The 23,749-nt window shown below is 41.9% G+C and overlaps 1 protein-coding gene across 1 annotated transcript in view; it reads left to right on the top strand.

The window, feature by feature from the left end:
- MEDAG (mesenteric estrogen dependent adipogenesis) overlaps positions 1 to 17,622 on the top strand; it is a 34,741-nt gene extending 17,119 nt beyond the window's left edge. Inside the window, exons 4-9 of the mRNA XM_018555471.1 lie at positions 1,699 to 1,990; positions 3,481 to 3,545; positions 4,350 to 4,507; positions 5,178 to 5,375; positions 16,651 to 16,769; positions 17,537 to 17,622. Coding sequence (XP_018410973.1) covers positions 1,699 to 1,990; positions 3,481 to 3,545; positions 4,350 to 4,507; positions 5,178 to 5,375; positions 16,651 to 16,769; positions 17,537 to 17,622 — 918 coding nt within the window. The remainder of the gene's footprint in view (positions 1 to 1,698; positions 1,991 to 3,480; positions 3,546 to 4,349; positions 4,508 to 5,177; positions 5,376 to 16,650; positions 16,770 to 17,536) is intronic.
- Positions 17,623 to 23,749: the final 6,127 nt, after the last annotated feature.

The following is a 23,749-nucleotide window of genomic DNA, read 5'->3' as shown; positions in this document are numbered from 1 at the left end:
TTGAGCACCCCCCCCCCCCCTCTGAAGAAGCTGATGAAGCAAAGATCTGCTTCACCAGCTTCTCTCCAGTGTCTCAAGCTGGAGAGTGACAGCAGAATGCGGAAGTGATGTAAAATACATCACTTCCGCATTCTGACAGCGGAGAGGGGACCGTGGGGAGATGGTGTACCGATCTCCCTCTGATCCCCTGTGACAGAGGCACTTTTCTGGTCCCGGGCTCAGTGGTTTAAATTTATTATTAAATAAAGTTTATTTCAATAATTGTAGGTATGACTTCCATATATTCCATGCTTTTTACCTTTTTTTTCCATGCTTGCGCTTTCAAAATATTGTTATTGTGTTCAATATAGACATTTGTAGATTAGCCGTTAAAGGGATCTATCAGTGGCTTGCTTTTTACCTTTTTTTTCCATGCTTGCGCTTTCAAAATATTGTTATTGTGTTCAATATAGACATTTGTAGATTAGCCGTTAAAGGGATCTATCAGTGGCTCAGTGAATGCACTCATGTTACATTTACCTTTTAAGTAATGTAATGACTTGTTAACCTGGAATAATAACACCCAATGTATTTTTTTGAATGCTGTTTTTTAACCCCTTCATGACTGAACTTGTTTTTCGTTTCTGTTCGTAAATGACTGACACACTTTTGACATTTTTGCTGTGTGATTCTTCCACGTCAGTTATATAGTTTCTTACAAAGTGCACCCACACCTATTATATATTGTTTTTTAGAGGACAGATAGGGCTACATATTTATGTCACATATGTGTGTCTAACGCCTCACTTAGGACAAATAAAATATTAAAAAAAGAGGAAAAAACGTAAAAAAAACACTTTTTTCCCAGTTTTGATTTGTAGTATTTTTTTTACAAAACCAGCACAGCTAAAAAATGCAATAAATACATTTATTTGTCCCTTTTATTTTTTTACACTTATTCTTTTTTTTTTTTACACTTTTCACTATTTTTTTAAAACTTAAAAATGTTATTTTATTTAATTATATCAAGCAGTCATTGTGAATTAATCTCACTATTACTGCTTGATAAATTAATAAATTTTGGGTTATTATCAGGCTGCTTCAAACTTCAGAACAGCCGATTTAATAAGTTAGTGACACTGATCCTGCAGCAGTTCAGGATTCAGCTGTCACTAATTAAAGGTTTTCTTGAACGTTCCAACAACGTTTAGAAAACTGAAACATTCTTCTTTCAGGAATAGATACATCTATGTATCTATTCCTGAAAGGGAAAGGAAAAAAAAAGCCAGTATAGCTTGAGAGAGCTGTCAGAATGCCGGCAAAAGCCGGGCATGTGTGCCCGCTCTGCTTTGACTCTCAGACACCCGATATTAAGGTATCGGGTGTCTGAAAAAGGTTAACCCTTTCATTAATGGATGCCTCGAAACTGAGGGATACATTAATGAATGGTAACCGCTGATTCTCAGCGGTTGCCAGCCTTCTAGTGCAGCAAATAACTCGTCACGTACAGTGTACGTGATGAGTCATTTGGTCCCTTTGTGGCGGGACGTACAGTGTACGTCTCCCGTCACGAAGGGGTTAAAAGTCCATGAAAGGTTGACCTGTAAACCAACACAATGTGCATGCTAATTGAAACCACTTTGGGTATTTGGCTGTAAAAGACCTCCGGAAAATTATTTTGAGTAATTCAGTAATTTTATTCTTATGTTTTTCTTTTAGTTTAATATGCACCGTTCAGTGAAAGACTATCTTGCAAGGCAAAACTTTGAGCTGATGGAAGACAACCTGAACTTTTCCTTTACGTTCAAGCTTGACGTGTTTCTTGACGTGTTCTACTTACTGGGCAGGAGCAAAATGAACTGTGATGTGAATTGCAAGATTCTGAGCTTGTACTGCACCGACAATGAGAAGAAGGACAAAGTTAAGGCGTTCCTGTCAAAAATGACCAACCCGTTGATTAGAATGGGCAGCAGCTATGAGCAGGACCGAAGGCCCAGTGTTTTTTCTCTTGGTAAGCCTCCACAGGAAGACTTTTTGCCAAATATAGTTAAAGGGTCATTCCATTCAAAAGGAACCTAAAGAGTTTTTAAAAAGTAGATTACCACCAAATAATATGAGACTTCAAAGCGCCTTACCTTTTTGTATGGAATATCACCACATTATTGGCATCAACATAAGCACACACTCCTTGTACTTTACAATGGAGCCATAAGCATAGAAGCCTCGTGTAATAAATGCAAGAGACCGAGACAAATGTCCTTGAATTCAAGTAGGAGCTGGGCCTGGCAGCTGGCTCTACTACACTCCCTAGGCACTGTTTATTAACTTTATAGTAGTTTTAAAGCAAGGAAGGGATGTTAAAAAGCAGCGCTCGGTAAATAGCAGACATGTCCAAGAGCCTTCACACCTCTTCTGCTTCCCTGTAGAACATCCTGGGACCCCCAAAAAACTAGGGGAACTCTGTAATGTGATGTAATTGTTGTCCAAGCTTCCTGGTGTTGGTCCCGCCCCTCCTGCCTATGTGCATCATTATTGGTCCATCACTGTGATGAGTGGCCCTATTACCCATTAGTAATGCATATAGGTGGATGGGAGCAGAGCTGGCAAACAGGTCAGGTATGAGGCACAGATGCCACAGAGGTCATACAGCAGCTGAGGGAGAAATCTAAGAGTATTTCTAGTAGTGTTTATTACTTGGCTGCTGCCTCCCACTTGAAGCAACAGATTATCCCCGCTCTGCAACGGTTAACTGCTCGTTTTTTCTCCAGGGGCTGGAACAAAGGAGAGATACTCACCGATTCTCGGTTCTGCGACAGTGACCACTCGCCCTCTACTTCGGCTGTGGTTTGTCCCTCGGTGTCCTCCTGCCTAATAGACTGGTATTCGACATGATCATGTCACAGGTCCCTAGACCAGCATTTTTCAAACTTCTTCTTTTTTTTTTTTTTTTTTGTCACAGCACCCTTCAAAAGAATGTCAAATCTTGAGGCACCCCAGTGTACAATGTCACAGATTTTAAGGCCCCATACCAAACGCACACCAAAAACAACTGGGTTTTCCCCTTCACATTGATGTGCCCCCTTCAAATCAAGATTTCCCCTTTTACATCAGAAGCCCCCTTCACAGCAGTCTTCATTCCCCCCTTCACATCACAGTCCCACCACCATACAATTTTGTAGCACCGCTGAGGAGGCCAGGAGGCACACCATTGTGCCACGGCACCCTTGTCGAGAAAGCATGCCCTAGACCGCCAGAGCCTGGGGGAAAGGACGTAGCAGTGAGGCGGGACCAAGGATCAGGGGAGTATTTTTTTTCTAAAAGCTGGAGTTCTTTAAATATACAATAATGTATGAACTGTGGATATTGGACAAAGTCTGTAACCAATATATATTTACCCACAACTGCTCTACAAAAATAATCTGCTGTATGTAAACTGAAAATATCACAGGTATTACTTCTGTAAATTTAACATACTAACAATAACATTTTGTATATTTTTAGATGTAATCGCAGAAGATCCATTTCCAGCTGAGGAAACCGTTGGGGATACTGAACCTGTCCTGCCGGTAAATGAATGAAGCAAATCCAGCAGAATAAAGACTAGAAACACAAAGCGCACAGCTCACCCCTGTCGTGCATCCTTGTAATCCACATTTGGTGCATGGATGTGATGGTCTTCTGGAGCGATGGTCTCAAAAACCTGTAGAATAAAGACTTTACTTTATTTCACAGCCTAAAACGTTGAGCCACATAAAAGGGAGTAACTTGTAAAGTTGTTTTTGAAAGAAGAAAAAGCTGGATAAAGCTCTCCCTTATTGTGTTGGAAAGACTTCTGCATCAGCTCTGATCTCATGCCTTAAAACCAAAAATGCACTTAGCGCCCAGCAGGGAGGCTTCTGGGCCACGTTTCTGATACAGCAGAGTACTGCGGCAGAATGATGTTTTCTTCACTGCTGTGCCGGTTTCCAGAGAATACTTTCATTTTGTGAGAGTTATAAGAAATATTAGTAGTTGTGTAAGGGAATCGAATTATGTTTGGAATAGATGGACAGAAATAGAGATTTGGTCTAATTACTAGGCAGATGACAGAACAACATATGTTTTACATACTTTCTTTGCAATCGGAAATCACTGGATTTATGACTTCTCACACAATGGCTACAAGTGTGACAACATAAATAACCTTAGGTGCTGCCATGTAACAGTTATACAGGTAGTAGCCCCAACTCTTACAAATTATCCAAGAGGTAAAATTTAGCAAATTTGCCATTTTATTTTAAAGGGTCAATCCAAGCAGAAGTAATATATAGGTGGAGACTGGTGGGTTGAGTCAGCCCCTGACCTCTTCTGTGTCTTGGATACTCCAACAGTGTGGTCTCTCTGCCATAAACATTTTTGAAATGTTGGTGTTCCCACTGTCCTTTTTTGTGTTCAGGCCCCTCTTGTTGCATCTACATAATATAAATGAAGGTATCCAACATGGGGAGCGAGAGCTTCTCATAATGGCCACCACAGATCATGACCACAGGTATCTCACCAATAGTGTTCCAGAAAGACCCAAGCAACTGTTCGTTAGTACCAGTTTTGGGTGTACTGACCCTTTAACCATTGAATAATCCTTAAATCCCATTGGCATGTTCACTGCTTGCATTTAAAAAAAACAAAAACAAATATATATATCTGTAGTGATCCAGAGCTGTATCAATTTGTCCCTTTTTATCTCTGCCTGGAGTTCAGCTCACACCAGGCTTACCAATATTTGCACTGTTTTTTGCATGTTAACTTATGTTTACTCTTAGCAAATCCATACCCAACTGCATTCCTAATTCCTATGGTAAACATTCCTGATCATTTAATTTATTACTTGTAATCCGTGTTTAAACGGGAATGGGTGCTCATCTAATCATGCTAAGTTTTTGATCTGGGGAGAGAGCTGTCTGTCCGGTAAACTACTCGGTGGGACTGATTTTACATATATGTGAAGGGCAGTGAACACAAACACACACAAACTCGTATACAGAGGAATTAAAAAAAAAAAAAAAAGCTAAAAAGAGTTCCTCCTGCCCAGTTGGATGTCTAAAGTAACTCTTACATGGAAGTTTCATTAAAAAAGGGTCCCTACGAAAGAAGACTTGCCTCTCCATTGGGCGCTGACTCAAATCATTGCTTTGCTATGACCACTGAAGATGCACTTCCAGGTCCGTTGGATGCCTGGTACACTACTGCGCACTGTGGTTTCTCCCACCGGCTGCTATGTCCTACCCAGACTTGGAGGCCAGCGGATGGAACCACAGCACGTGGCTGGGAGAAGTTCCAGGAGGGTCATATGTGAAGGTTCCCCCAGAAGTTGCAGCTCTTCAGCAAAGCGATTATCTGAGTCAGTGCCCATCAGAGAGGTAAGTAGGAAGTCTTCTTTTGCAGGGAACCCTTCTTTTTTTCTTTTTTTTTTCTAGAAAAGATTTCCTTGCGACAACATAAGGTTTGTTTCAATGCAGCCCGCTTTATACTTCAGTAAATCCAGTCCCGTGACTGCAGTCAAACCCTCCTGGGGCTAAATTTCATTAGTTCCCTTCAGTTTCCCAACCTAACACATCATTGATTTTTTTTTAATAAAATATAGCTATTTTTTGCTAGTGCTTTTACAAATTACAACAGATAGACTGAAGAAGGTATTCAATCCTTGTGTGCCATTTGCTGAGTTACAATTAACTATGCGGTATTTCACATACGTGGTCACCAGACCGCACAGGCTTTCTGTTATTCAAATATACCTTTTAATAAGTACTTTAGTATAAGTTAGTGGATAGAGTTCTGTTATTGGGGCAGATTTGTTTTTCGTGGACAATGTTAATGTATATAATCATGGCTGTTCATAGAAATCAGCTGCTGTATGTATAATTTTTTTACTGTCTTTTTTTTGTCAAATATTTTTTTGCTGTCCAACGTTTAGAGAGGTGGAACAAAATTATAATTTTTTCTCATTAAGAATGTCAAATTTCCAGGTGTGTGCAAAATTCCTGTTTGTTAATGTGGATGGGGTTAAAATGCAGGAAAGGTTTAAAAGAACATTTTTAATAGCAATAATACAAAAGTGAATTTGTTACACTCCATGTGCAATTGAGCCCTGTTCATATGCACGCACCAAACAAACCTGTACATACACATACACACTAAGCATGTGCATAGACCAGAGCTAGGCATTTCCCAGGAGTCAAGTAACCAATGCATCTTAAAAATTCCAGGTGGCGATTCACTGTTGAGGTTTTCTCTAGTTGTTGTCAATGTAGCTGGCTCCTAAATTCCTGCTGGCTCCTGAAGTCTATATGAACATACACATACTGATATCTTCAGCTCCTATCTTTCTGTTCTCCCTTGGCTTGACACTAAGGATGAAGAAAGATGCAGAGTTGGGATCCCTGTTAGAGAATGTGTGAGATGGGTTTTCTGTAGCCGTGTCTCACATGGAAAAGTGTTTCCTGTTCCTGCAGAGATGTCTTCTTCTGGAAATCAACTGGAGGCCACGATGGCCATCACAATTCTACCAACTTTAGACATTTTTAAAGTATTGCCAGTATGAGGGCATTCACCTCCAAAGCAGTACCTTCTCCATGAAAAAGACAGAGGCTAACCCATCAAGGTTTGGTAAAGGGGCCAAAAGCCTCATACCAAACCCTTTTAGCTGGCACCCCATCCATTATCCAAACACCTTGTTTTTTGCTTTTTATTGGACAGGTAAGGGCCCGCTCACAATTTTCCTGCAGTGAAAAGCTTGCATTTTTTGTACCACTGAAACAAATGGTAAACGCCCAAAAATGCAAGTATCCTGCAGCTGTGTGTGTTTTTAATGCAGCTGCACCATTGGAAATGATTCTCCCCTCACAAACACGTGAATAAAATCTGTGTTGCTGCATATACAGACGTGTGAAAGGGCACTCAATACCTTCTGTTCTAAGAAGGCAATGCTGTACTTAACAATTAAGGTAGTCGTTTTTGGAAATGTTTAATGTATTTTTAATTTTGTAATACTTACCAGCAGGCACTCCAATTCTTGCTTTTTCAAAATTTAATTCACGTGTTATTGACTGTAAGTAGCTTTTCTTACTGTTAAATGACGTTATCAGCATAGAGAACCTTGTTTGTCTAAGTCATTCATTGTCAGTAGAACATCTTACTGTCGAGACACAACTCTGTATTTGTCATGTATAAACTAAATAAACTAAAAGAAAAGTGTATGTATTGTCAATTATCAGATGATTCTGATTTTCTGTTGAATGTTACTGTCACTCTAATCTGACATTTTGAATGGTGATTGGCTGTAAATGGCACCAATGGAAAATGAGGCATTAATGGGAGAAAAGTATAAACACAAGTTGCCATTTGCTTTTTCTGCAAAAGAGCTTGGTCCTGCCATGCATGCCTCTGAGCCTCCTCATTTTAAATAATGAGTGCACTTTTAGACAACAGGCACTTATCCTTTTTGCTTAAAGGATCCCATGCTCCCTCTCCACCTCCGCAGATCTATACTTAGACTTGAGGGCCGCTGTTTCCCTCTTCTTGATGCATCCATCTGTGGCTGTGAGATGGCCCCTTAGAAGTCTAGTCTAAACCACTTAGGTCAGGGGTCAGGGGAAAAAAAGGATAAGTGCATTTAACTTTAAAGTGCACTTATCTGTAAAGGTTCTCTATCACATTAAGGGACTTATAGGGAGACCATGCATATAAGGGCAGGGGGTCAAATTTTACTTTTACAAGAGCAGTTGCGATTTGCCTATAATAGCTGCCTCTATCTCAGAATCTACAGTGTGTGTGTGTGTATGTATGTATATATATGTGTGTAATATATATTTTTTTGAGAGGCTTAGCTAAGGGGAATTAATTAAGCAGTAATCAATACAGTTACATGTTGGTAAATGAATCAGCAAAACACTGGGGGATTGCTGAGAGGAGTCACAAGTACCTCTGTTGAGATATTGCACAGCCATCATCTACTTTTGCAAGCTCTTGTTTGAAAAATGGATTGTATGGTATCAAGGTAAATCTGCATTTAAATGAAAAAATAGATTGCACTGGTTTCAGTTGTTGCAATAACAATTATGTAACTTGACTGGCAACATAACTGGTGGAGCCTGTACAGAAATATCCTTACTCCTAATTCGTTTAGGGAACTTCCCTGCAAAAAAAGAAAATCACCTTTCATATGATTTATGTATTAATACAATAACACTCTATATAGTACACGTATATGCCAAGGTCAACTATTTCCCTTCACTGATATTTATTTATATAGCACATACAACTTACACAGGGCTTTACATACTATTTATTCATGTGACTGTCAGTCGATGTCCTTAAGGAGCTTACAGTCTAAGCTCCCTATCTCATATGCATGCAGGGCCAATATAGATTGACAATATTATTCCACCAGCAAGTCTGTCGATTGTAGAAGGAAACCCACACAAGCACAGGGAGAACATGCAAATTCCATGCATACAATGTCCCGCTATTACTGTGCTTCATGTGAACATTGTACCTAGAAGGTTACCCAAAAGCTTATATTTCTCTTCATATATATTGGTGAAGGGTTAGATGTTTTGTTTTGTTGCTATGTACCTGCCAAAGTTTTCATTAAAAAATGTTTTCGGAGAGAGTGGGAAGTATAGACCCCCATCCTTTTTTATTGCACTGGTTACAAAATAATTGCCAGCCCACCAGGTTCCAGTACAAAGATTTAACTAATATGATTCCATATGATTCAAAAAGCAACGCAATGTTTTCAGAGGTGTAGTTCACTTTTTGCCACAAATATTTTTATTAAACAAAAGAAAATGTTTTCACCTAGGAACAGGAAAAAAAATTGAGCATCTGAGAAAGGAAAATACGATATACACCCAATGTTAGTGTAAAAAAAGAGAGTAACCATAGCTGTCCCTCATAAATTAATAGTCATTATCAAGAGTCATAATTACAGGAACAGTAGGTAATCCAAGCCAATAAGGGGTAGGTAGTAAGGTCTATTAAAGGGATATAAATCCATCCCTGTGGATATTAGAGCAACCGTTGAGAGTTGAGTCCTAATGAGTACGTGCACGATAGGAATAGGTCAGACATTTCAAAAAGAGAAATAGGAAAAGTGAAGGGCGTAGGTAGACTAGAAAAGCAGGGAAAACACGTGTACAGAGAAAGGGGGAAAAGACAAAAACAGAAGGTAATAAGAATAGAAGAAATAAAGGAAACTAATGAAGAAACTAGGTCACCGTCCGGGTGGCCTACCACCAGATCTGGTCCCCTTTGGGGAGGGGAAGAGAAAAGTTAAAGGATAGGGGGAGGATAGTCAATATGGGCAAGTGACAGACTAAGGGCATTGGATTCCAGTGACTACAATAATAAACTTTCGTTCTATATTTCACCTTGAGAAAGGAGAGTGTGGTGTCTCTGAAACATTCCACTGGTTTTTGACTCATGGCACTCCAGTAAAATGTACTGGAATCCAGTTTGCTGCCAGTTATATTGTATATCATTGGTGCCTTATAGTTTAATCATTTTTCCTTTCAGTAATTGTACAGAAAGGTGGCTGATTTGCACTATACCGACGGTAACTAGATAGAGACCTTTAGAGCTGAAATTCAGTAACAAAAACCTTTTTTTGTTTAAATAGATTTCTCGTTAGCAACAAACTTTATATATGCAATTTGTGTGCGCCAAATGCCTTCATGTGCCTTGATGTTCCTAAAAAGTAGTGTGACTTTTACTTAAAAGTTCACATACGTTTTTTCCTCACAGGGGTTTCTCCAACATCATAACAACTTCATTTGGCTTTCTGCAAAATAACATTTGTCAAGGTCTCACCGACACCAGGTTGTCACTTTAACAAAACGTTTGCCACACAGGCTGGTTCTCCTCAACTTACCGCACAAGCTGGTTCCAGGATGGAGTCCTCCTGACTCCTGGACATACACCTCCTCTGTCTCCCAGGTGTTACCCTGTATATAAGCCAGGAGCCTTTTCATAAGGGTTGTGCACAGGTGCACAATCATTGGGTGCTGGCCACTACTAAAGCACAGACCCAGGAATGGAGATTTCATCCCTTCCTATTCTCTTTGAAATCTCCTGATTCCAGGATCCCAACTATAATCCTGAAAACCTAGAAAGAATTGCAAAGCCTGCTCATTCCTCGTATAAGTACTTGTTTCCTGGAACCGCTCAGCCCCTCCCGCTGAGAGTCCTGGGTGACTATGATGCCACATGATACCATGGTATTGCCACGCAATGCTACATCTGCTATAGTTCCGCATTAAAAATGAGAAGGGTCCTCATATATGCAGGAAAAGAGTTATAAGATCATATCCCTTTGGCATCATACACCACAGTATTTGCACAAGATGTTCCCTTCTGCATCTAATCGTTGCTGGAGATGCTCTGGGGAAGTGGGATCTTTTCTTCACTTATGGTGAAGCTGTCCTGTTATCACTGGGTTATGAACTTTGGTCTTTGCCTGCTATCACAGGATGAACATTTCTGATATACTCCCCTGTGCCAAGGTGGCCCTCCTCTCAATGATCCCTGGATCCCTCTCCTCTCTTAAGAAGGGAATCCTGCACCACTGTTTGTTAGCAGCTAGAGTCACCATTTCGTGACACTGAAAGTCCAACCATCCCCCAAAGCTCACAACTTGGGCCCTGATAATGAAATGTACACTATGGAGGATCTGGTAGCATTTGAACACAACAGGTCTGACAAGGTTCTAGAGGCATGGTCTGGCTGGTTTGTTTTTAGGGACTCTATAGGGCGTTGTTATATGCTCACTATGGAATAGTTTCTGTATTTTAGAATTATTAATATCTGTGCATGCATGGCTTGTACTTGAAGTGGGATACGCACAATGTCCTGTTTTATGCTGTTTTTTCTAGTTTTGCAAGTTGTTTATCCTTTTAATAAATAAATAAAAAGTGATTGGTCCTAAAAATCAGACGGAACTAGACTATCCTGAATACTTGGCCTCCTAACATTGAATTCAGAGAATTGTAGTTTCCGTATTGCATTCCTGTAAAGGAGACAAGGCAGTTGTTGAGGACTTGTTTAACAGGCAGCTATGTCTACTCTGATCATTATAGTAGACTTTTCACCTACATACCGCAGTGTGAGTGGCAAGAACTTATGTTGTAGGATGGTTCTGTTAGTTGGGAAATGAACAAAAGTGGGACAAATAGCAAAAATCTAGTATGTGTGGAAGTTAATAATTCCTTTCAAGGCATATGACACATCTTTATACTTTAATACTTTGAGTCACTGACCTGAAACAAGTATACCGACTTCTGAATTGTTTTCTAATTTTCTGACTGCATACTTGTTTCAGGTCAGTGACTCAGAAAGCATTGAAGATAAGAGATCAGCATAAAAGCATGGATAGAAGTAGGCTAGTAATCTCATGACATTTTTGAAATCTTAAAAACACATTCAAGTACTGTAACTTTTAACAAAAATTGACATCCCTCCCCCCCCCCGGCATGATATTTAAAGTAATTTTTCATTTTTATTGTTTCCCTTTAAGCAATGGTAAAATTACTGCTCCTATAAAAAGGGTATTTTTTTAAAGTGTTTTTTTCATTGATACATGTCCCCCAGGGCAGTACTCGAATACCCATACCATTTTTTGGCCAATAACTTGCATATAAGCCTTCAAAAAGGGGACAATTGATTTTCAAAGTTCTAGCCCCATAGACTTGCAGTGGGTTCAAGTTCGAATTTGAACTTTTTCCGTGTTCTAAAGTTCGAATTCGAACCAAGCACAGGGGTGTTCGGGCCAACAGTAGTGCTTACCCAATGTTCTTACCAGGGGCGGACTGACAACACATGGGGCCCCCGGGCAATACAAGATTATGGGGCCCCCTTGTGCTCCGCCCATATACAAGTCCCTCCCACACGCCCCACCTGCATAGACATTCTGGTGTCACAGAAATTTTTTCTCCACATTATTTTTCAAATAGTGGGCCAATTCACTAAGAGATGAATTGCCGGGGAACTGGTGGGAGAATTTCAAAATCTAGACCAATATAGGCAATTTGAAAGTGAGCTAAATGGCAGAATGCATGGCAGACCTCAGACCAGAACCAATACACGTCACACTTCAGACCAGAACCAATACATGGCAGAACTCGGGCCGGAAACCAATACACAGCAGATTGTACAGTTAGAATGTGTTGGAATGTACAACATTTTCATGTACGAAAGCTGCCGAACAGCTATCTTCAAATCTTGACTGAGATTGCATTGCTCATCAAAGAAACCAACTGTGTGTTGTTCATGCCTGTGGCATGGCAAGGAGATGATAAATGTGGCATTCCTTCATCTGGACAGGACATCAAGCTTTGCACCCTGTGGTGTTGATAGGGGTGTATGCGCATTGGGAAGACACCATCAAGATATCTGGATTTGCATATGAAGGTGACTGTCCATTGTCTAAAGATCAAAGGGCAAGGTGTTGACCTAGGCCCAGGAATGATCTGCAGTATGATGGTGCCCCCTGCTGGAGGACTACAGTGCATGTGGACAAATATGAAGGACGATGCCGATTGGCCGAAAGACATATGAGGGACAGGCGGAATTCTGGGTAGAGTGGGTGTCGATGTATGTGTATGAATGGGTATAAAAGTCCGTGCACAGCGATATTGCTCTCTCTCTTTGAGCCCAGCCAGGATATAGGAACCAGAGGACGAACTGTGTAAAGTATTCTCTTGATTGTCTTATTGTACTTTTGTATCTGTTTGTATCTTTTATTATGTTTAGTTAGACTGGTGTATAAATAAATAAGACCATTGCTTCTTTTAACCATTGTATCGTTATCATCATTGGAAGCAGAGAATAGCAAGTTAGCTTATTTCAGGAAGCCAAGGCAATTTAGATATTACAGAATGACACATACACTGCGACATCTCTGGGATCAGCCATCACACACAGTCTGATCCCTGTGGGATGCCATCCACAGGGGCGGACTGACCATTCGGGCAGTCTGGCACGGACCGAGGGCCCGCGCCCATCAGGGGGCCCGTCACCGACCGTCCCCTCGCCGCTGCCTCTCTGCCATCTGCGCCCGGTCAGCCCGCCCACATCAGATGCGGCTCTGTAATCGCCGGCTGCTCGCTCCTCAAGGGGGTTCTCGGCAGGCCCCCAGCGGGCGGCCCTCTACAATGCCTGATTAGCCGCCCGGATTGCCTCTTGCTCCATAGAGGCTTGTGTCATCTTGCAACGGCTCTAGCAGCAGTTTTGCTCTGAATTTTTGGTAAACCCATACCTGTGCAAAGCCACAGTTATTTATGCAGGTACACTTGGCTTTGAAGGTGCCCACACACCTTGCGATTATCGTACGCGATCGTACGATAATCGCAAGGTGTGCGGAAGCTGTGCGACCGTTTCTACTGTACGGTCGCACGACTTTTATCTTAGGAACATGTTAGAAAACCCCCAGAGAATCGAACGATTGTCGGCGAGTGTGTGGCATGCTTGTAAGATAAATGCTGCACGGGCCGGTGTGCGCAAGTGCATACTGCCCTTCAGCATTGCGGTCATCGGAAGCCCGCCCCTCAGCGGGGTGGGCTTGCGATTATCGCCAGTATGATCTGCCTGTCAAAGATGAGTAGATCGTACATTTTTTTAATTAACTTACAACCATCACAAGACTAAGGTCTTCCAATGGTTGTAAGGTGTGTGGCCAGCTTAAGACTATTTAGAGAAATGACATATAACACGTCTTGCATTATTAACTCCTAATTGGTTCAGAAGCTGCTTTATGCAGTGTGGTAGCATAGACCGAGTGACAGACCAAGTGTAAAGGTCGGATGCACATAAATTGTTCTAGCTTTTAAGCATCCACATATTTTGCAAAAGTTGTGCAACTAAAATCTCTGTTTTTAACACATATTGTTAGACAGTGTAATTTGTTTTGTTGCAGGATTACTGGTAAGTGTGCTGGGAAACTTCTGTGTTTTGTACTGTTGTAAGCCCTTCTATATGCACCTTGCTATCAAGCCTATTTAAAAAATTGTGTTGTTGCCATTCATTTTTAGGTTGGCTGTATTTGTTGTGGGGACACACAGGGGGGCGTTAGCGTGCATTTTGAAATGCTGGTCCTCCAGTGTGTCCCTGTGCCTTTAGGGGGAGTTGGGAAACCTCCAGGCAAACCTGCATTAAATGTATCTACTGCTAAATATGCTCCAATATGGAGGCGTATTACAAAGTAGAGTTAGGACCACACTACGCAGAGAAGCCTCAACGAGCCAGTGTGGCTTCCACATATTTTGCAAAAGTTGTGCTACTAAAACCTCTGTTTTTAACACATACTGTTAGACGGTGTAATTTGTTTTGTTGCAGAAAGAAAACACCCAAGACATTATGTAAGTTTCATGCTTTACAGGTTCAGACCTTGAAAAAGTGATATTTCCCCCGGAATTCTTTTTCTTGAAGCATTCAGTGGCAAGGTCTCCTTGCTATAGTTCTAGTTGTCTTCAGTGCCACCTTGAAGGTTTTGGTACTCCTGCCTCTGTTGTTTGCCAACTGTTTGTACTGGCCATACGGTAATATAACGTAAATATCCATTAAGGTGCCCATACACCTATCGATTATCATTCGGAAACCTTCCACGAATGGTCTTTGGAACGATAATCGATTAGTTGATGGGAAACCCAACAATTTTTTTACTGTACTCCTGGCCCGAATTTCCCCGATCGGTCAGGCTGGAAAACGTTTTTATGAATCTTATGAAAATCAATGGATTAGTGGCATTTTCATACGAAACAAAACGCAACTTGAACGCTGCACATGCGCAAACGAAAACCCATTCTGACGATTGACGAAATTTGATGAGTTAGTATCACTTATGAATGAGAATCAAAATCGACATTGGTCTGTGCATGATGGGGCGTTCGAGCAGAAATCGAACGGTGGTTCGATGAGGGCACGAAAGAAATCGAATGTTAATCGATATGTGTATTGCTACTAAAGCCTCCAAGAGGTATGAGACCTTTAGACGATTTAAATTTCCAGCACATACTGAACAGTCAAATATAACTTTTGGATGGACATACTCACAGTGCATAGGGTGCAGACAAAGGCAGCAATTAGATGTTGTGCCTGAAGTTCTCTTGCCCAGTCTCTGCAGAATAAAAAAATGAAACATTGCAATTGGCAGATATGCAAATGCTAAATAAACAATTCTACTTCATAGACTTCATGGGCTGCTTTATTTATTCCACATTTATACTGCCTGTCCACAAATCCCTGGATGGTTGGCAGTCCTGCTGCTGATCCAGTCATGCTGTAAGAATTTATACAACTGCACCCACTGCCTGGAATTTATGCATAAGCCATAAAACGTTAACTCTACGTTCTACTGTCTGAACACACCCTAGAAGGTTAACTGTTCAATGATCTTTTCACAAAAAGGTTTCTGCTTTTCATCCAGATATTGTTTTAGTGTATCAGCACACTTCCCTTCCAAAAATCAGCCTTGTCAATAAATTCATGTTCCGAGAACAGCATTTCCTTCTTCATTTAAATGTTAGAAGAGATATTCATAATTGTCTCTCTAGAGAGCTGGAGGCCAAATCATTTTCCTAATGATGTAATTATACATCTCCGTCTTATGTCTGTTCATTTCCTTGCACGACTTACAGCTGTCTTCTGGTGGTGTTTTTGTACCTTTAACAATTTAAAGGGGCTACCACCACTACACCCTTTAACCCTCCCAAAAGAGAGGAACCCACCATTTTCACTGAAATAACTTGAAAGTGACCAAAGTTTCAAGGTATTTCAGTCTGGCTTCGTCATTGTTCGTTCCATATTTTATATAAATCAGAAAAACGTTGCTTTCGGTTTTTGACTCAACAGATTATATAATAATAAAACAAATGAAAATTGCATGGACAAAAATGATGGAACCCTTAAACTAATATTTTGCTGCACAACCTTTAAAGGCAATCAGTGCAAGCAAGCAGTTCTGTAGCTCTCAATGAGACGTACGCACCTACCGACATGTAGTTTGACCCACTCTTCTTGTGCAAACTGCTGCAGCTGTCTTAGGTTTGAAGAGATCCTTTTCTAGACTGCATGTTTCAGCTCTTTTCATAGATATTTGATAAGATTTAGATTAGGGCTCATAGAAGGTCACTTCAGAATAGTCCAATGTTTTGTTCTTAGCCATTGTTGGTGTTTTTGAGCTGTGTGTTTTGGGTCATTATCCTGTTGGAGGGCCCATGACCTGCATCTGAGACAGATAAAAAATGACGTCTCCACCATCAGGCTCCCCTTAGGTATTTTTCACCCCCCCTCTCCACTCCCTATCATCAGCAATGAAGAGTGTTCATGTCTAAGTCAGGGTGTTGGGTCAATAACCAAGGCTCCCAAATATTTTGAAATTTAGCATGCTTGTCAGCCAGAATACATGTTAAGCGTTCGTTTAGCATTATGTTATCTAATATCTGGGTGAATTCCACGTAGGGAAAAAATTGTTTCTTCCAGTTCCTGGCTAAAGTTAATTTAGCCGCTATAAAGACCTGGTGTGTAAGGAAGCGTTGGAACTTAGACAAACCAGGTACCGTTGTATGCAGTAGTACCTGTTTTGGGTCTTTAATCAGATGTGTACCAAACATGCGTTCTAACAACTGATATATTTTTGTTCAGAAACGACAAGCAAATGGACAGGACCACCATATGTGCCACATGTCCCCAGGTGCAGCACAACCCCGAAAACATTTATCTGAGGAGTTGGGAAGCAGCCGTGCCAGACGGAGGGGGACTAGGTACCACCTCAACATAACCTTGTAGGCTAATTCCAAATTCGTAACATTGAGTGAGCACCTGGAGACAGTGCCCTGAACCTTTTTCCAGTCCTCATCCATCCATTGCAATTTAAGATCAATCTCCCACTTACTAGGATAAGAATGTAAGCTAATGTTTGCCAAAGTATTCAAACGGGAATATAAAATTGACACCAATCCAGGCCCACTAGGTGAATACAAACAAATGTGCTCAAAGCATGTGAGTGGATTTTGTACATTCCTCCTTCTCTTCAAGGTGGAAATCCAATGTTGTAGTTGTAAGAATCTATATAATTCCGATTCAGGTATATGTTTTTGTTCCCTAAGGTAGGTCCAACTAGGGATATTAGAGGACTGTAAAAAATCATATACTTTACTATATCCGTTATCATGCCACCAACTAAAAGCACTTGGGTCAGTATATCCTGGTAGAAATAAATGCTGAGAGAAGGGGAATAAGAGGTAGATAAGGATGACATGAAACCTGCAGAATATTTAAGAGAATCCCATACTCTCAGAGTATGTTTCATAAAAGGGATTAAAGTGGACGGCCTGTCTCGGGGAGGGAGCCAAGGAAGGGCTTGGATTGGAACAGGGAAGCACTCAGGGTATTTCTAACAAAATCCATAGAGGGCTATTAGTCGTGGAATGAACAGTGATGAGAGGTAAAAGCTGGGCTGCCTGATAGTAAAGTAGTACATTTGGAAGTCCTATTCCTCCATCTTTTTTATGTTTTTTTTTCCCTACAGAATGTTCCTCTGTAGGGATCGCAAAGCAAACGATGACCACTTCCTTTCACCCCACAAAGAGTCAAGAATTCCACCCTGAGGTTTGAAATGCTAGCCCACATCACCATTGGTGGGTCCTCCTCATCTGCCCATTGCATAAAAAGGTGTCAATATTTTACATAGATTAGAGAACGGGGGAAGAATAGATGTAGAGTTGTTTTGCTAAAACAACATTTCTTATCACTATACATGATCAGAGCAAATAAAGGTAGTTTTGTGAAAACTGTTGGTTGGCAAATAGAACCTTAAGTTTGAGAAAAACCTATCCTATTAGTAAGTTGACTTGTTTGTTGTAATGAGATGCTGAGGACTCTGGAGACAACAGGGAGTGCTGGGAAGTGGGTACAGAAACAGGAAAGCAGGAAAAAACAACTGCCATTCTTCTGACTGTGCTGTGCATTCTAAATGCTGTTTACTAACATATTACCATGAGTTAGCCAAAGGGTGTGGTAGTCTATACTGTGCTAAATTCCAACTGGCAGGTTGTCAACATGTGATTCATTTTTCAGGGGACCCATCAGTCAAGTGAGGAAAATATGTACAGTATCCAGTCCATATCTGAATATATTTTGTATTTATTTAAAGTAAACCTACAAAAAACCTGGGAACTTCAAACTGAGCATATGATAAAAAAAAATGCAACAACAGAGGATGCCCTAAACTGACCTGAAGATTCTGATATGTAGGCAGCTGCCTTAACTGGAAAAAACTAAAAAAGGCAAACAGAGGGCAAAGGAATAGTCAAACAATTCCTCCCCAGATAGTTACCTCCTCCTGTATCGCTTGCCCCTCCCTTTTAGATTGTAAGCCCTCAGTGGCAGGGACCTCCTTATCATCTTGTCTTAAATTGTATTGTGATTGTAATGTCTTCCTTATGTTGTAAAGCGCTGCTGTTGGCGCTATGTAAATCCTGTATAATAATAATAGTTACCAGTATAGCCTACAGTCTCACTGCAGTTGATATTTTCCCTTTACTGTCTTGCCCTGTCTTGATCTGCACTGTGTTGCTGTGCGGAAGAAGCCATCTTGATAAAAGCAGGGCTTTCATTTTTCCAAGTGAGAGTCTCCAGTGAGCAGCACAGTAGAGAAATCACCAAAATCTAAGACTAGCAAACAGTGCCTTAGATCTCACACTGTAGATATACAGTGGGGAAGTCAGAAATGGAGAAGGATTTGGGGGTCATTGTAGACCACAAACTGAAAGGTAGTTTGCAGTGCCAGGCTGCTGTAAACAAAGCTAGCAGGGTCTTGTCCTGTATTAAAAAGGGGATGTATTGCAGGGACAAGTCTATAATTTTGCCACTTTATAGATCATTGGTTCGACCTCATCTGGAGTACGCGGTCCAGTTCTGGTCACCAGTACTAAGAAAAGATGTCCTTGAGTTGGAAAAAGTCCAGCGAAGGGCAACCAAACTAATTAGGGGTATGGAGGACCAGAGCTACGAGACGAGGCTACTAAATTTAAACATGTTCACATTAGAGGTGAGGAGATTAAGGGGGGATATGATTTCAATGTACAAAATGTTTAATGGTGGTAGCAACATTAGCGATAAACTGTTTAAAATTAACTCCGTTACAAAAACTAGAGGCCATCACCTAAAATTGGTGGAAAAAAAATTCCAGCACAAGGGGCGAAGGGGGTTCTTCACAGTAAGATCAGTTAGGGTCTGGAACTCACTGCCACAGGCGGTGATTTCAGCAAATAATGTGGAATTGTTCAAGAAACTTTTGGACGATTTCTTAAGGGACCGTAATATACAGGGGTACGGGTACTCCTAGAATGAGATCCTAATAGGTTGGACTTGATGGACTAATGTCTTTATTCAACCTCAAATACTATGTAACTATGTAACATGTGCCATTTATATATATTTGCTCTTTTACATAGTTGCCAGCTGTACCAGGACAGTCCTACTTTTTAATTTTTTGTCCTTGCTCATCTGTGTCTCGGCTTGTGTCCCTGTGTGAAGTGTCAGAAGCGGCTGGGGAGAGGGGCTTGTATACTGGCAGAGTCAGGAGCCAATTCCATTCTGAACAGAGAGAGCTTGGGAGGCAGACAGAGTGAGATTTACATTTATATGCCAATTCAATTTACATTTATATAGATATGTGGCCTGATTTGCATATGCAATCGTGGCAGCCCTGCCCATCACTGTCACATAGGAAACAGTGAGGACCATGCTTTGGAGACCTGTCTGCCACCACTGCTACTGAGTGCCTCCAGGTACACCACTTTAGAGGTAAGTGGGGTGGGGAGATTGTTTCTGTTTGGAATGCAGAGGTTAGCAGAGAGAGGAAGGAGTCAGTGTATGTACAGTATCTCCATTACATTGATGGTCAGTGTATTTACCTCTGTTACATTGCTGGTCAATGTATATAACTCCGTTACATTGAAGGTCTGTGTGTATGCCTCCATTACATTTCTGGTTAATGTATATACCTTTGATACATTGCTGGTCAGTCTATATACCTCTGTTATATTGCTGGTCACTGCAAATACCTCCGTTACATTGGTGGTCAGTGTAAATACATCTGTTACATTGCTGGTCAGTGTAAATACCGCCGTTAGATTGCTAGTCAGAGTGGATACCTCCGTTACATTGCTGCTCAGTGTAAATCTTCTCATTACATTGTTGGTCAGTGTAAATATCTACGTTACATTGACGGTCAATGTGAATACCTCTGTTACATTGCTAGTCAGTGTAAATACAGCCACTACATTGGTGGTCAGTGTAGAATCCACCGTGTAAGGCCTCCTAACTAGATTACACAGAATTTATGACACCGAAAGAAATTTCAACCCATCAATAGCTACAACATGTGTCGCAGTACTCAGCAGAACATTCAGTGTCACATGATGTTTTCAAAAACATTTTTCAAAAACATTTTTCAATTTCCTAATGATTGCTGGCATCCTAGCAACCTAGCAGTTCTAACAAAAAATAAAATAAAAAACAACAACAGTGCAATGTCCCAGAATAGCTACATCAGCAATGTGCCTGGTAACACACATCAGCAGCTGTGCATTGTAGTGCAGCTGCCTGTTTGTATGCATATTGTATCTAAATGTCGGACCCCGATATGGACACAGACTGAGTGGCCATGCTGTCTGGACTGTGATTCAGACCTCTGCTCGATGAAAATTGTACTCATCTGACCTCCTTAAATTTTACTCTCCATCCCTGCTATAAACCATCAACATTTTGCACTTAAAGTATTTCTACAGGCAAAACTTTTTGGTCCCCAGGTCAAAAAGAGAGAGTGCATCCCCAGAGGTTGAGGCATTATGGGATTTGTAGTTTTACCACAGCTGGAGTACCAAGGTTATAATTATGGCTTCACTGCTCTCTACGTCACTGCCTTGTAGCAAGTACACGGCTCAGGAGTTCTGTCTTCAGTACTTTAGGCTACAGAACCCAGAGACAGCCAGGCAGCTAGCATATTCAGATAGAGATCAGAAGTAGCAGCCTAAATCTACAGGTATGAGGGAATGTGTTCACTTTCATTTTGCAAGCTAGATTTTTTTTTTTTTTCCTATAGCATAAAATGAAGCGTTTATGACAATATTCTTCTACAAGTGGTGCAGATGGACACAATTTCGCCCCAGAGAAAGATATCAGCCAGGGCCACTGAGCTGTACCCAGACTCCAGACTTAAGGGCCGGTTCACGCCATATCCAGTGCGATTTGGCACTGGATTGCGTAAAGCAAGCCTCCCACGTTGCGGGATCGCACCGCACCGGAACACAGGTATTGCTATGCTACGCATTCTGGTGCAGGCGATTGCACTGCGCTCCGGAGGCGTGTCTGCGGTGCCATTGACACAAATGGCACCACCATGCCTCCTCCCGCCCCAGAATGCGGGAGGCTTGCTTTATGTGATCCAGTATGTTCCAGCCACAAACCATGTCGGAACGCACTGGTTGTGAACCGACCTTGAAGCTGAACTCCAGGAATAACCATCTTACCCCACCTCCCCCCTAACTGATCAATGAGTTAGTTTAAAACAAAAATTCTAAAAGGCCAATATACTTGCTTAAATCCGTGATCGGAAGGTCCTTCTATGTGTGTCCACATATGTGTGTCACATTGTGACTAAGAGGGGGCCAGTTAGCACAGGCATGCACTGGAAACAATACAAATAAGGAATAAAGGGTATATGAGAGCAGCTACAATACTAATTTGTATGGGGCAGATTTTTGCCTTTTCTTGTACAACACTGTGGGCTAGTTTACACCAGCCACAGTGCGTTCTGGCCCCATCCGGTCAAAAAATATAGTGCTTGCAGGATTTTTTCTGACCAGACCGGAACGCAAGCATTGATGTGCCACGAGTTCCCATGCGTCCGATTGTACTGAAGCCGGAGGCCGTGGCTGCGGTGCCATGGAGTTCATGCCCCACAACAAAGTGAGCCGGCTGCAATGCAATCCAGTGCATTCCGGTCCCAATCGGGCCGGAACACACTCTGGTTGGTATGAACTAGCCCTGTATGGATTTTAGTCACATTGTGATGAGTCAGTTGATTGGGAGACACAGTCAACTATGCACATTTATATCAATACAACTGAAGTAAGGGAGAGCAGAGGGGAGAACCCCTGCTGAGAACAATGACTGACAGTCAGCACTCTTTGCAGGGAGGACACTGTGAAATGACCGATCAGGAGTTATATGATTGCTCAGCTCTTGGTATATAGAGTCTGTGGCATTGACGCATCGGGCAGCGCTCCGGGATAAGTACAGAGTGCTGTCCTCTTCGATTGCGTCACACCACTCCACCCCTTTCCAGTCAGTCTGCGGCTTAAAGCCGCATGATTTGAAAATGCTCGGCATCTTGTCAATTTCTTGGAAACACTGAGCATTTCTCATGCTAGACTGCTTAACTTCTCCCCAATGTTACCTTCTGGCTGCCACATCTCTCCTACCACGGCTTCATCTTGCCCAGCCTGATAACCAGCAAACTACTACCCTGCATCTACTCAAGCCTCACAATCTCTCAGTGCAGCCACCTCTGGAACTGTTGATGTCTCTCTTTCTCCACCCGCAGCATTCCTTGGAGGTATTTCATCCATCCAGGGCCGGATTTGCCATAAGGCCACCGAGGCCCGGCCTTGGGGGCAGCAGCGGTGTGTAATCTCACGACGTCCGGGACATGAAGTTCCGGGCACAGGGTGGGTCGTTGTTTTTATACATTTAGCCCTGCAAGCAGGGCTAAATGTACAGCAAGGAAGCCGCCACTTGTTTCTTTACAAGTGATCTCGGCAATGTCGCTGAGATCACTTGTAATAACACTACAGCTTGTCTGTCCTCCCCCCGTCGCCCCCCTGCACGTACCTCTCTCCTTCTGGCTCCATCCTCCCGTCTCCGTCTTCCCCCCGCCGCCGAGTATCTCTCCTCACTGGCAGCTTCAGGATGGAGAGCTGGGAGCAGAGCGGCAGGGTTAAAACTAACCCTGCCGCTCCATGAAAACAGTGAGAGGGGAGAGCAGTCTTCCCCCCTCACCTGTCACAGGAGTTTCAGCACAGTGACTTTGTTGTGAATCGGTATGAAGCAATATAGTAGCACATATTACACTGTGTTGTGATCCTGTATGAAGCACTGGATACTCAAAGACTGTGCTGTGAATCTGTATGGAGCAAAATAGTAGCACATAATACACTGTGTTGTGCTACTTACTAATGCTTCATACATTAATCATATATGAAGCATTGGATACTTATAAGGACTGTGCTGTGAATCTGCATGAAGCAATATAGAAGCACATATTACATTGAGTAGCGAACCAGTACCAAGGATTGTTATACAGATAGACTGTGCACTGTGCAGTGATTCCATATGATTTATTATGGACTGACTCCCATTACCCTGGACTTGTTTATGCGTGCTTTGAAGGGAACTTTACTATATTAAGAGCACCTGTCTGCAACATGGGGACCAACACTCTGCAGCTGAGATCCTAAACAGGTAACCTATATCTAGGGGTGCAACAACTAATCGACATAATCGATTATAATCGATTATTGAAAAAGTTGTCAACTTTTTCAATAATCGATTAATCGGCTTCCGATCAGTTGGCCCTGTTCACAGCTCCACACGCTGTGCGCCGCACCTCCTCCCCACCTCACGCTCGCCGCTGCCAGACCCGCTCGCATCCACGCTCCACACACCGCACCTCCTC

Source organism: Nanorana parkeri, unplaced genomic scaffold (genome assembly GCF_000935625.1).
Source record: "Nanorana parkeri isolate BGI_ZX_2015 unplaced genomic scaffold, ASM93562v1 scaffold198, whole genome shotgun sequence".
Taxonomy (NCBI): domain Eukaryota; kingdom Metazoa; phylum Chordata; class Amphibia; order Anura; family Dicroglossidae; genus Nanorana; species Nanorana parkeri.
The sequence above is the reverse complement of the archived record's forward strand: the minus strand, read 5'-3'. Positions and strand labels throughout refer to the sequence as shown.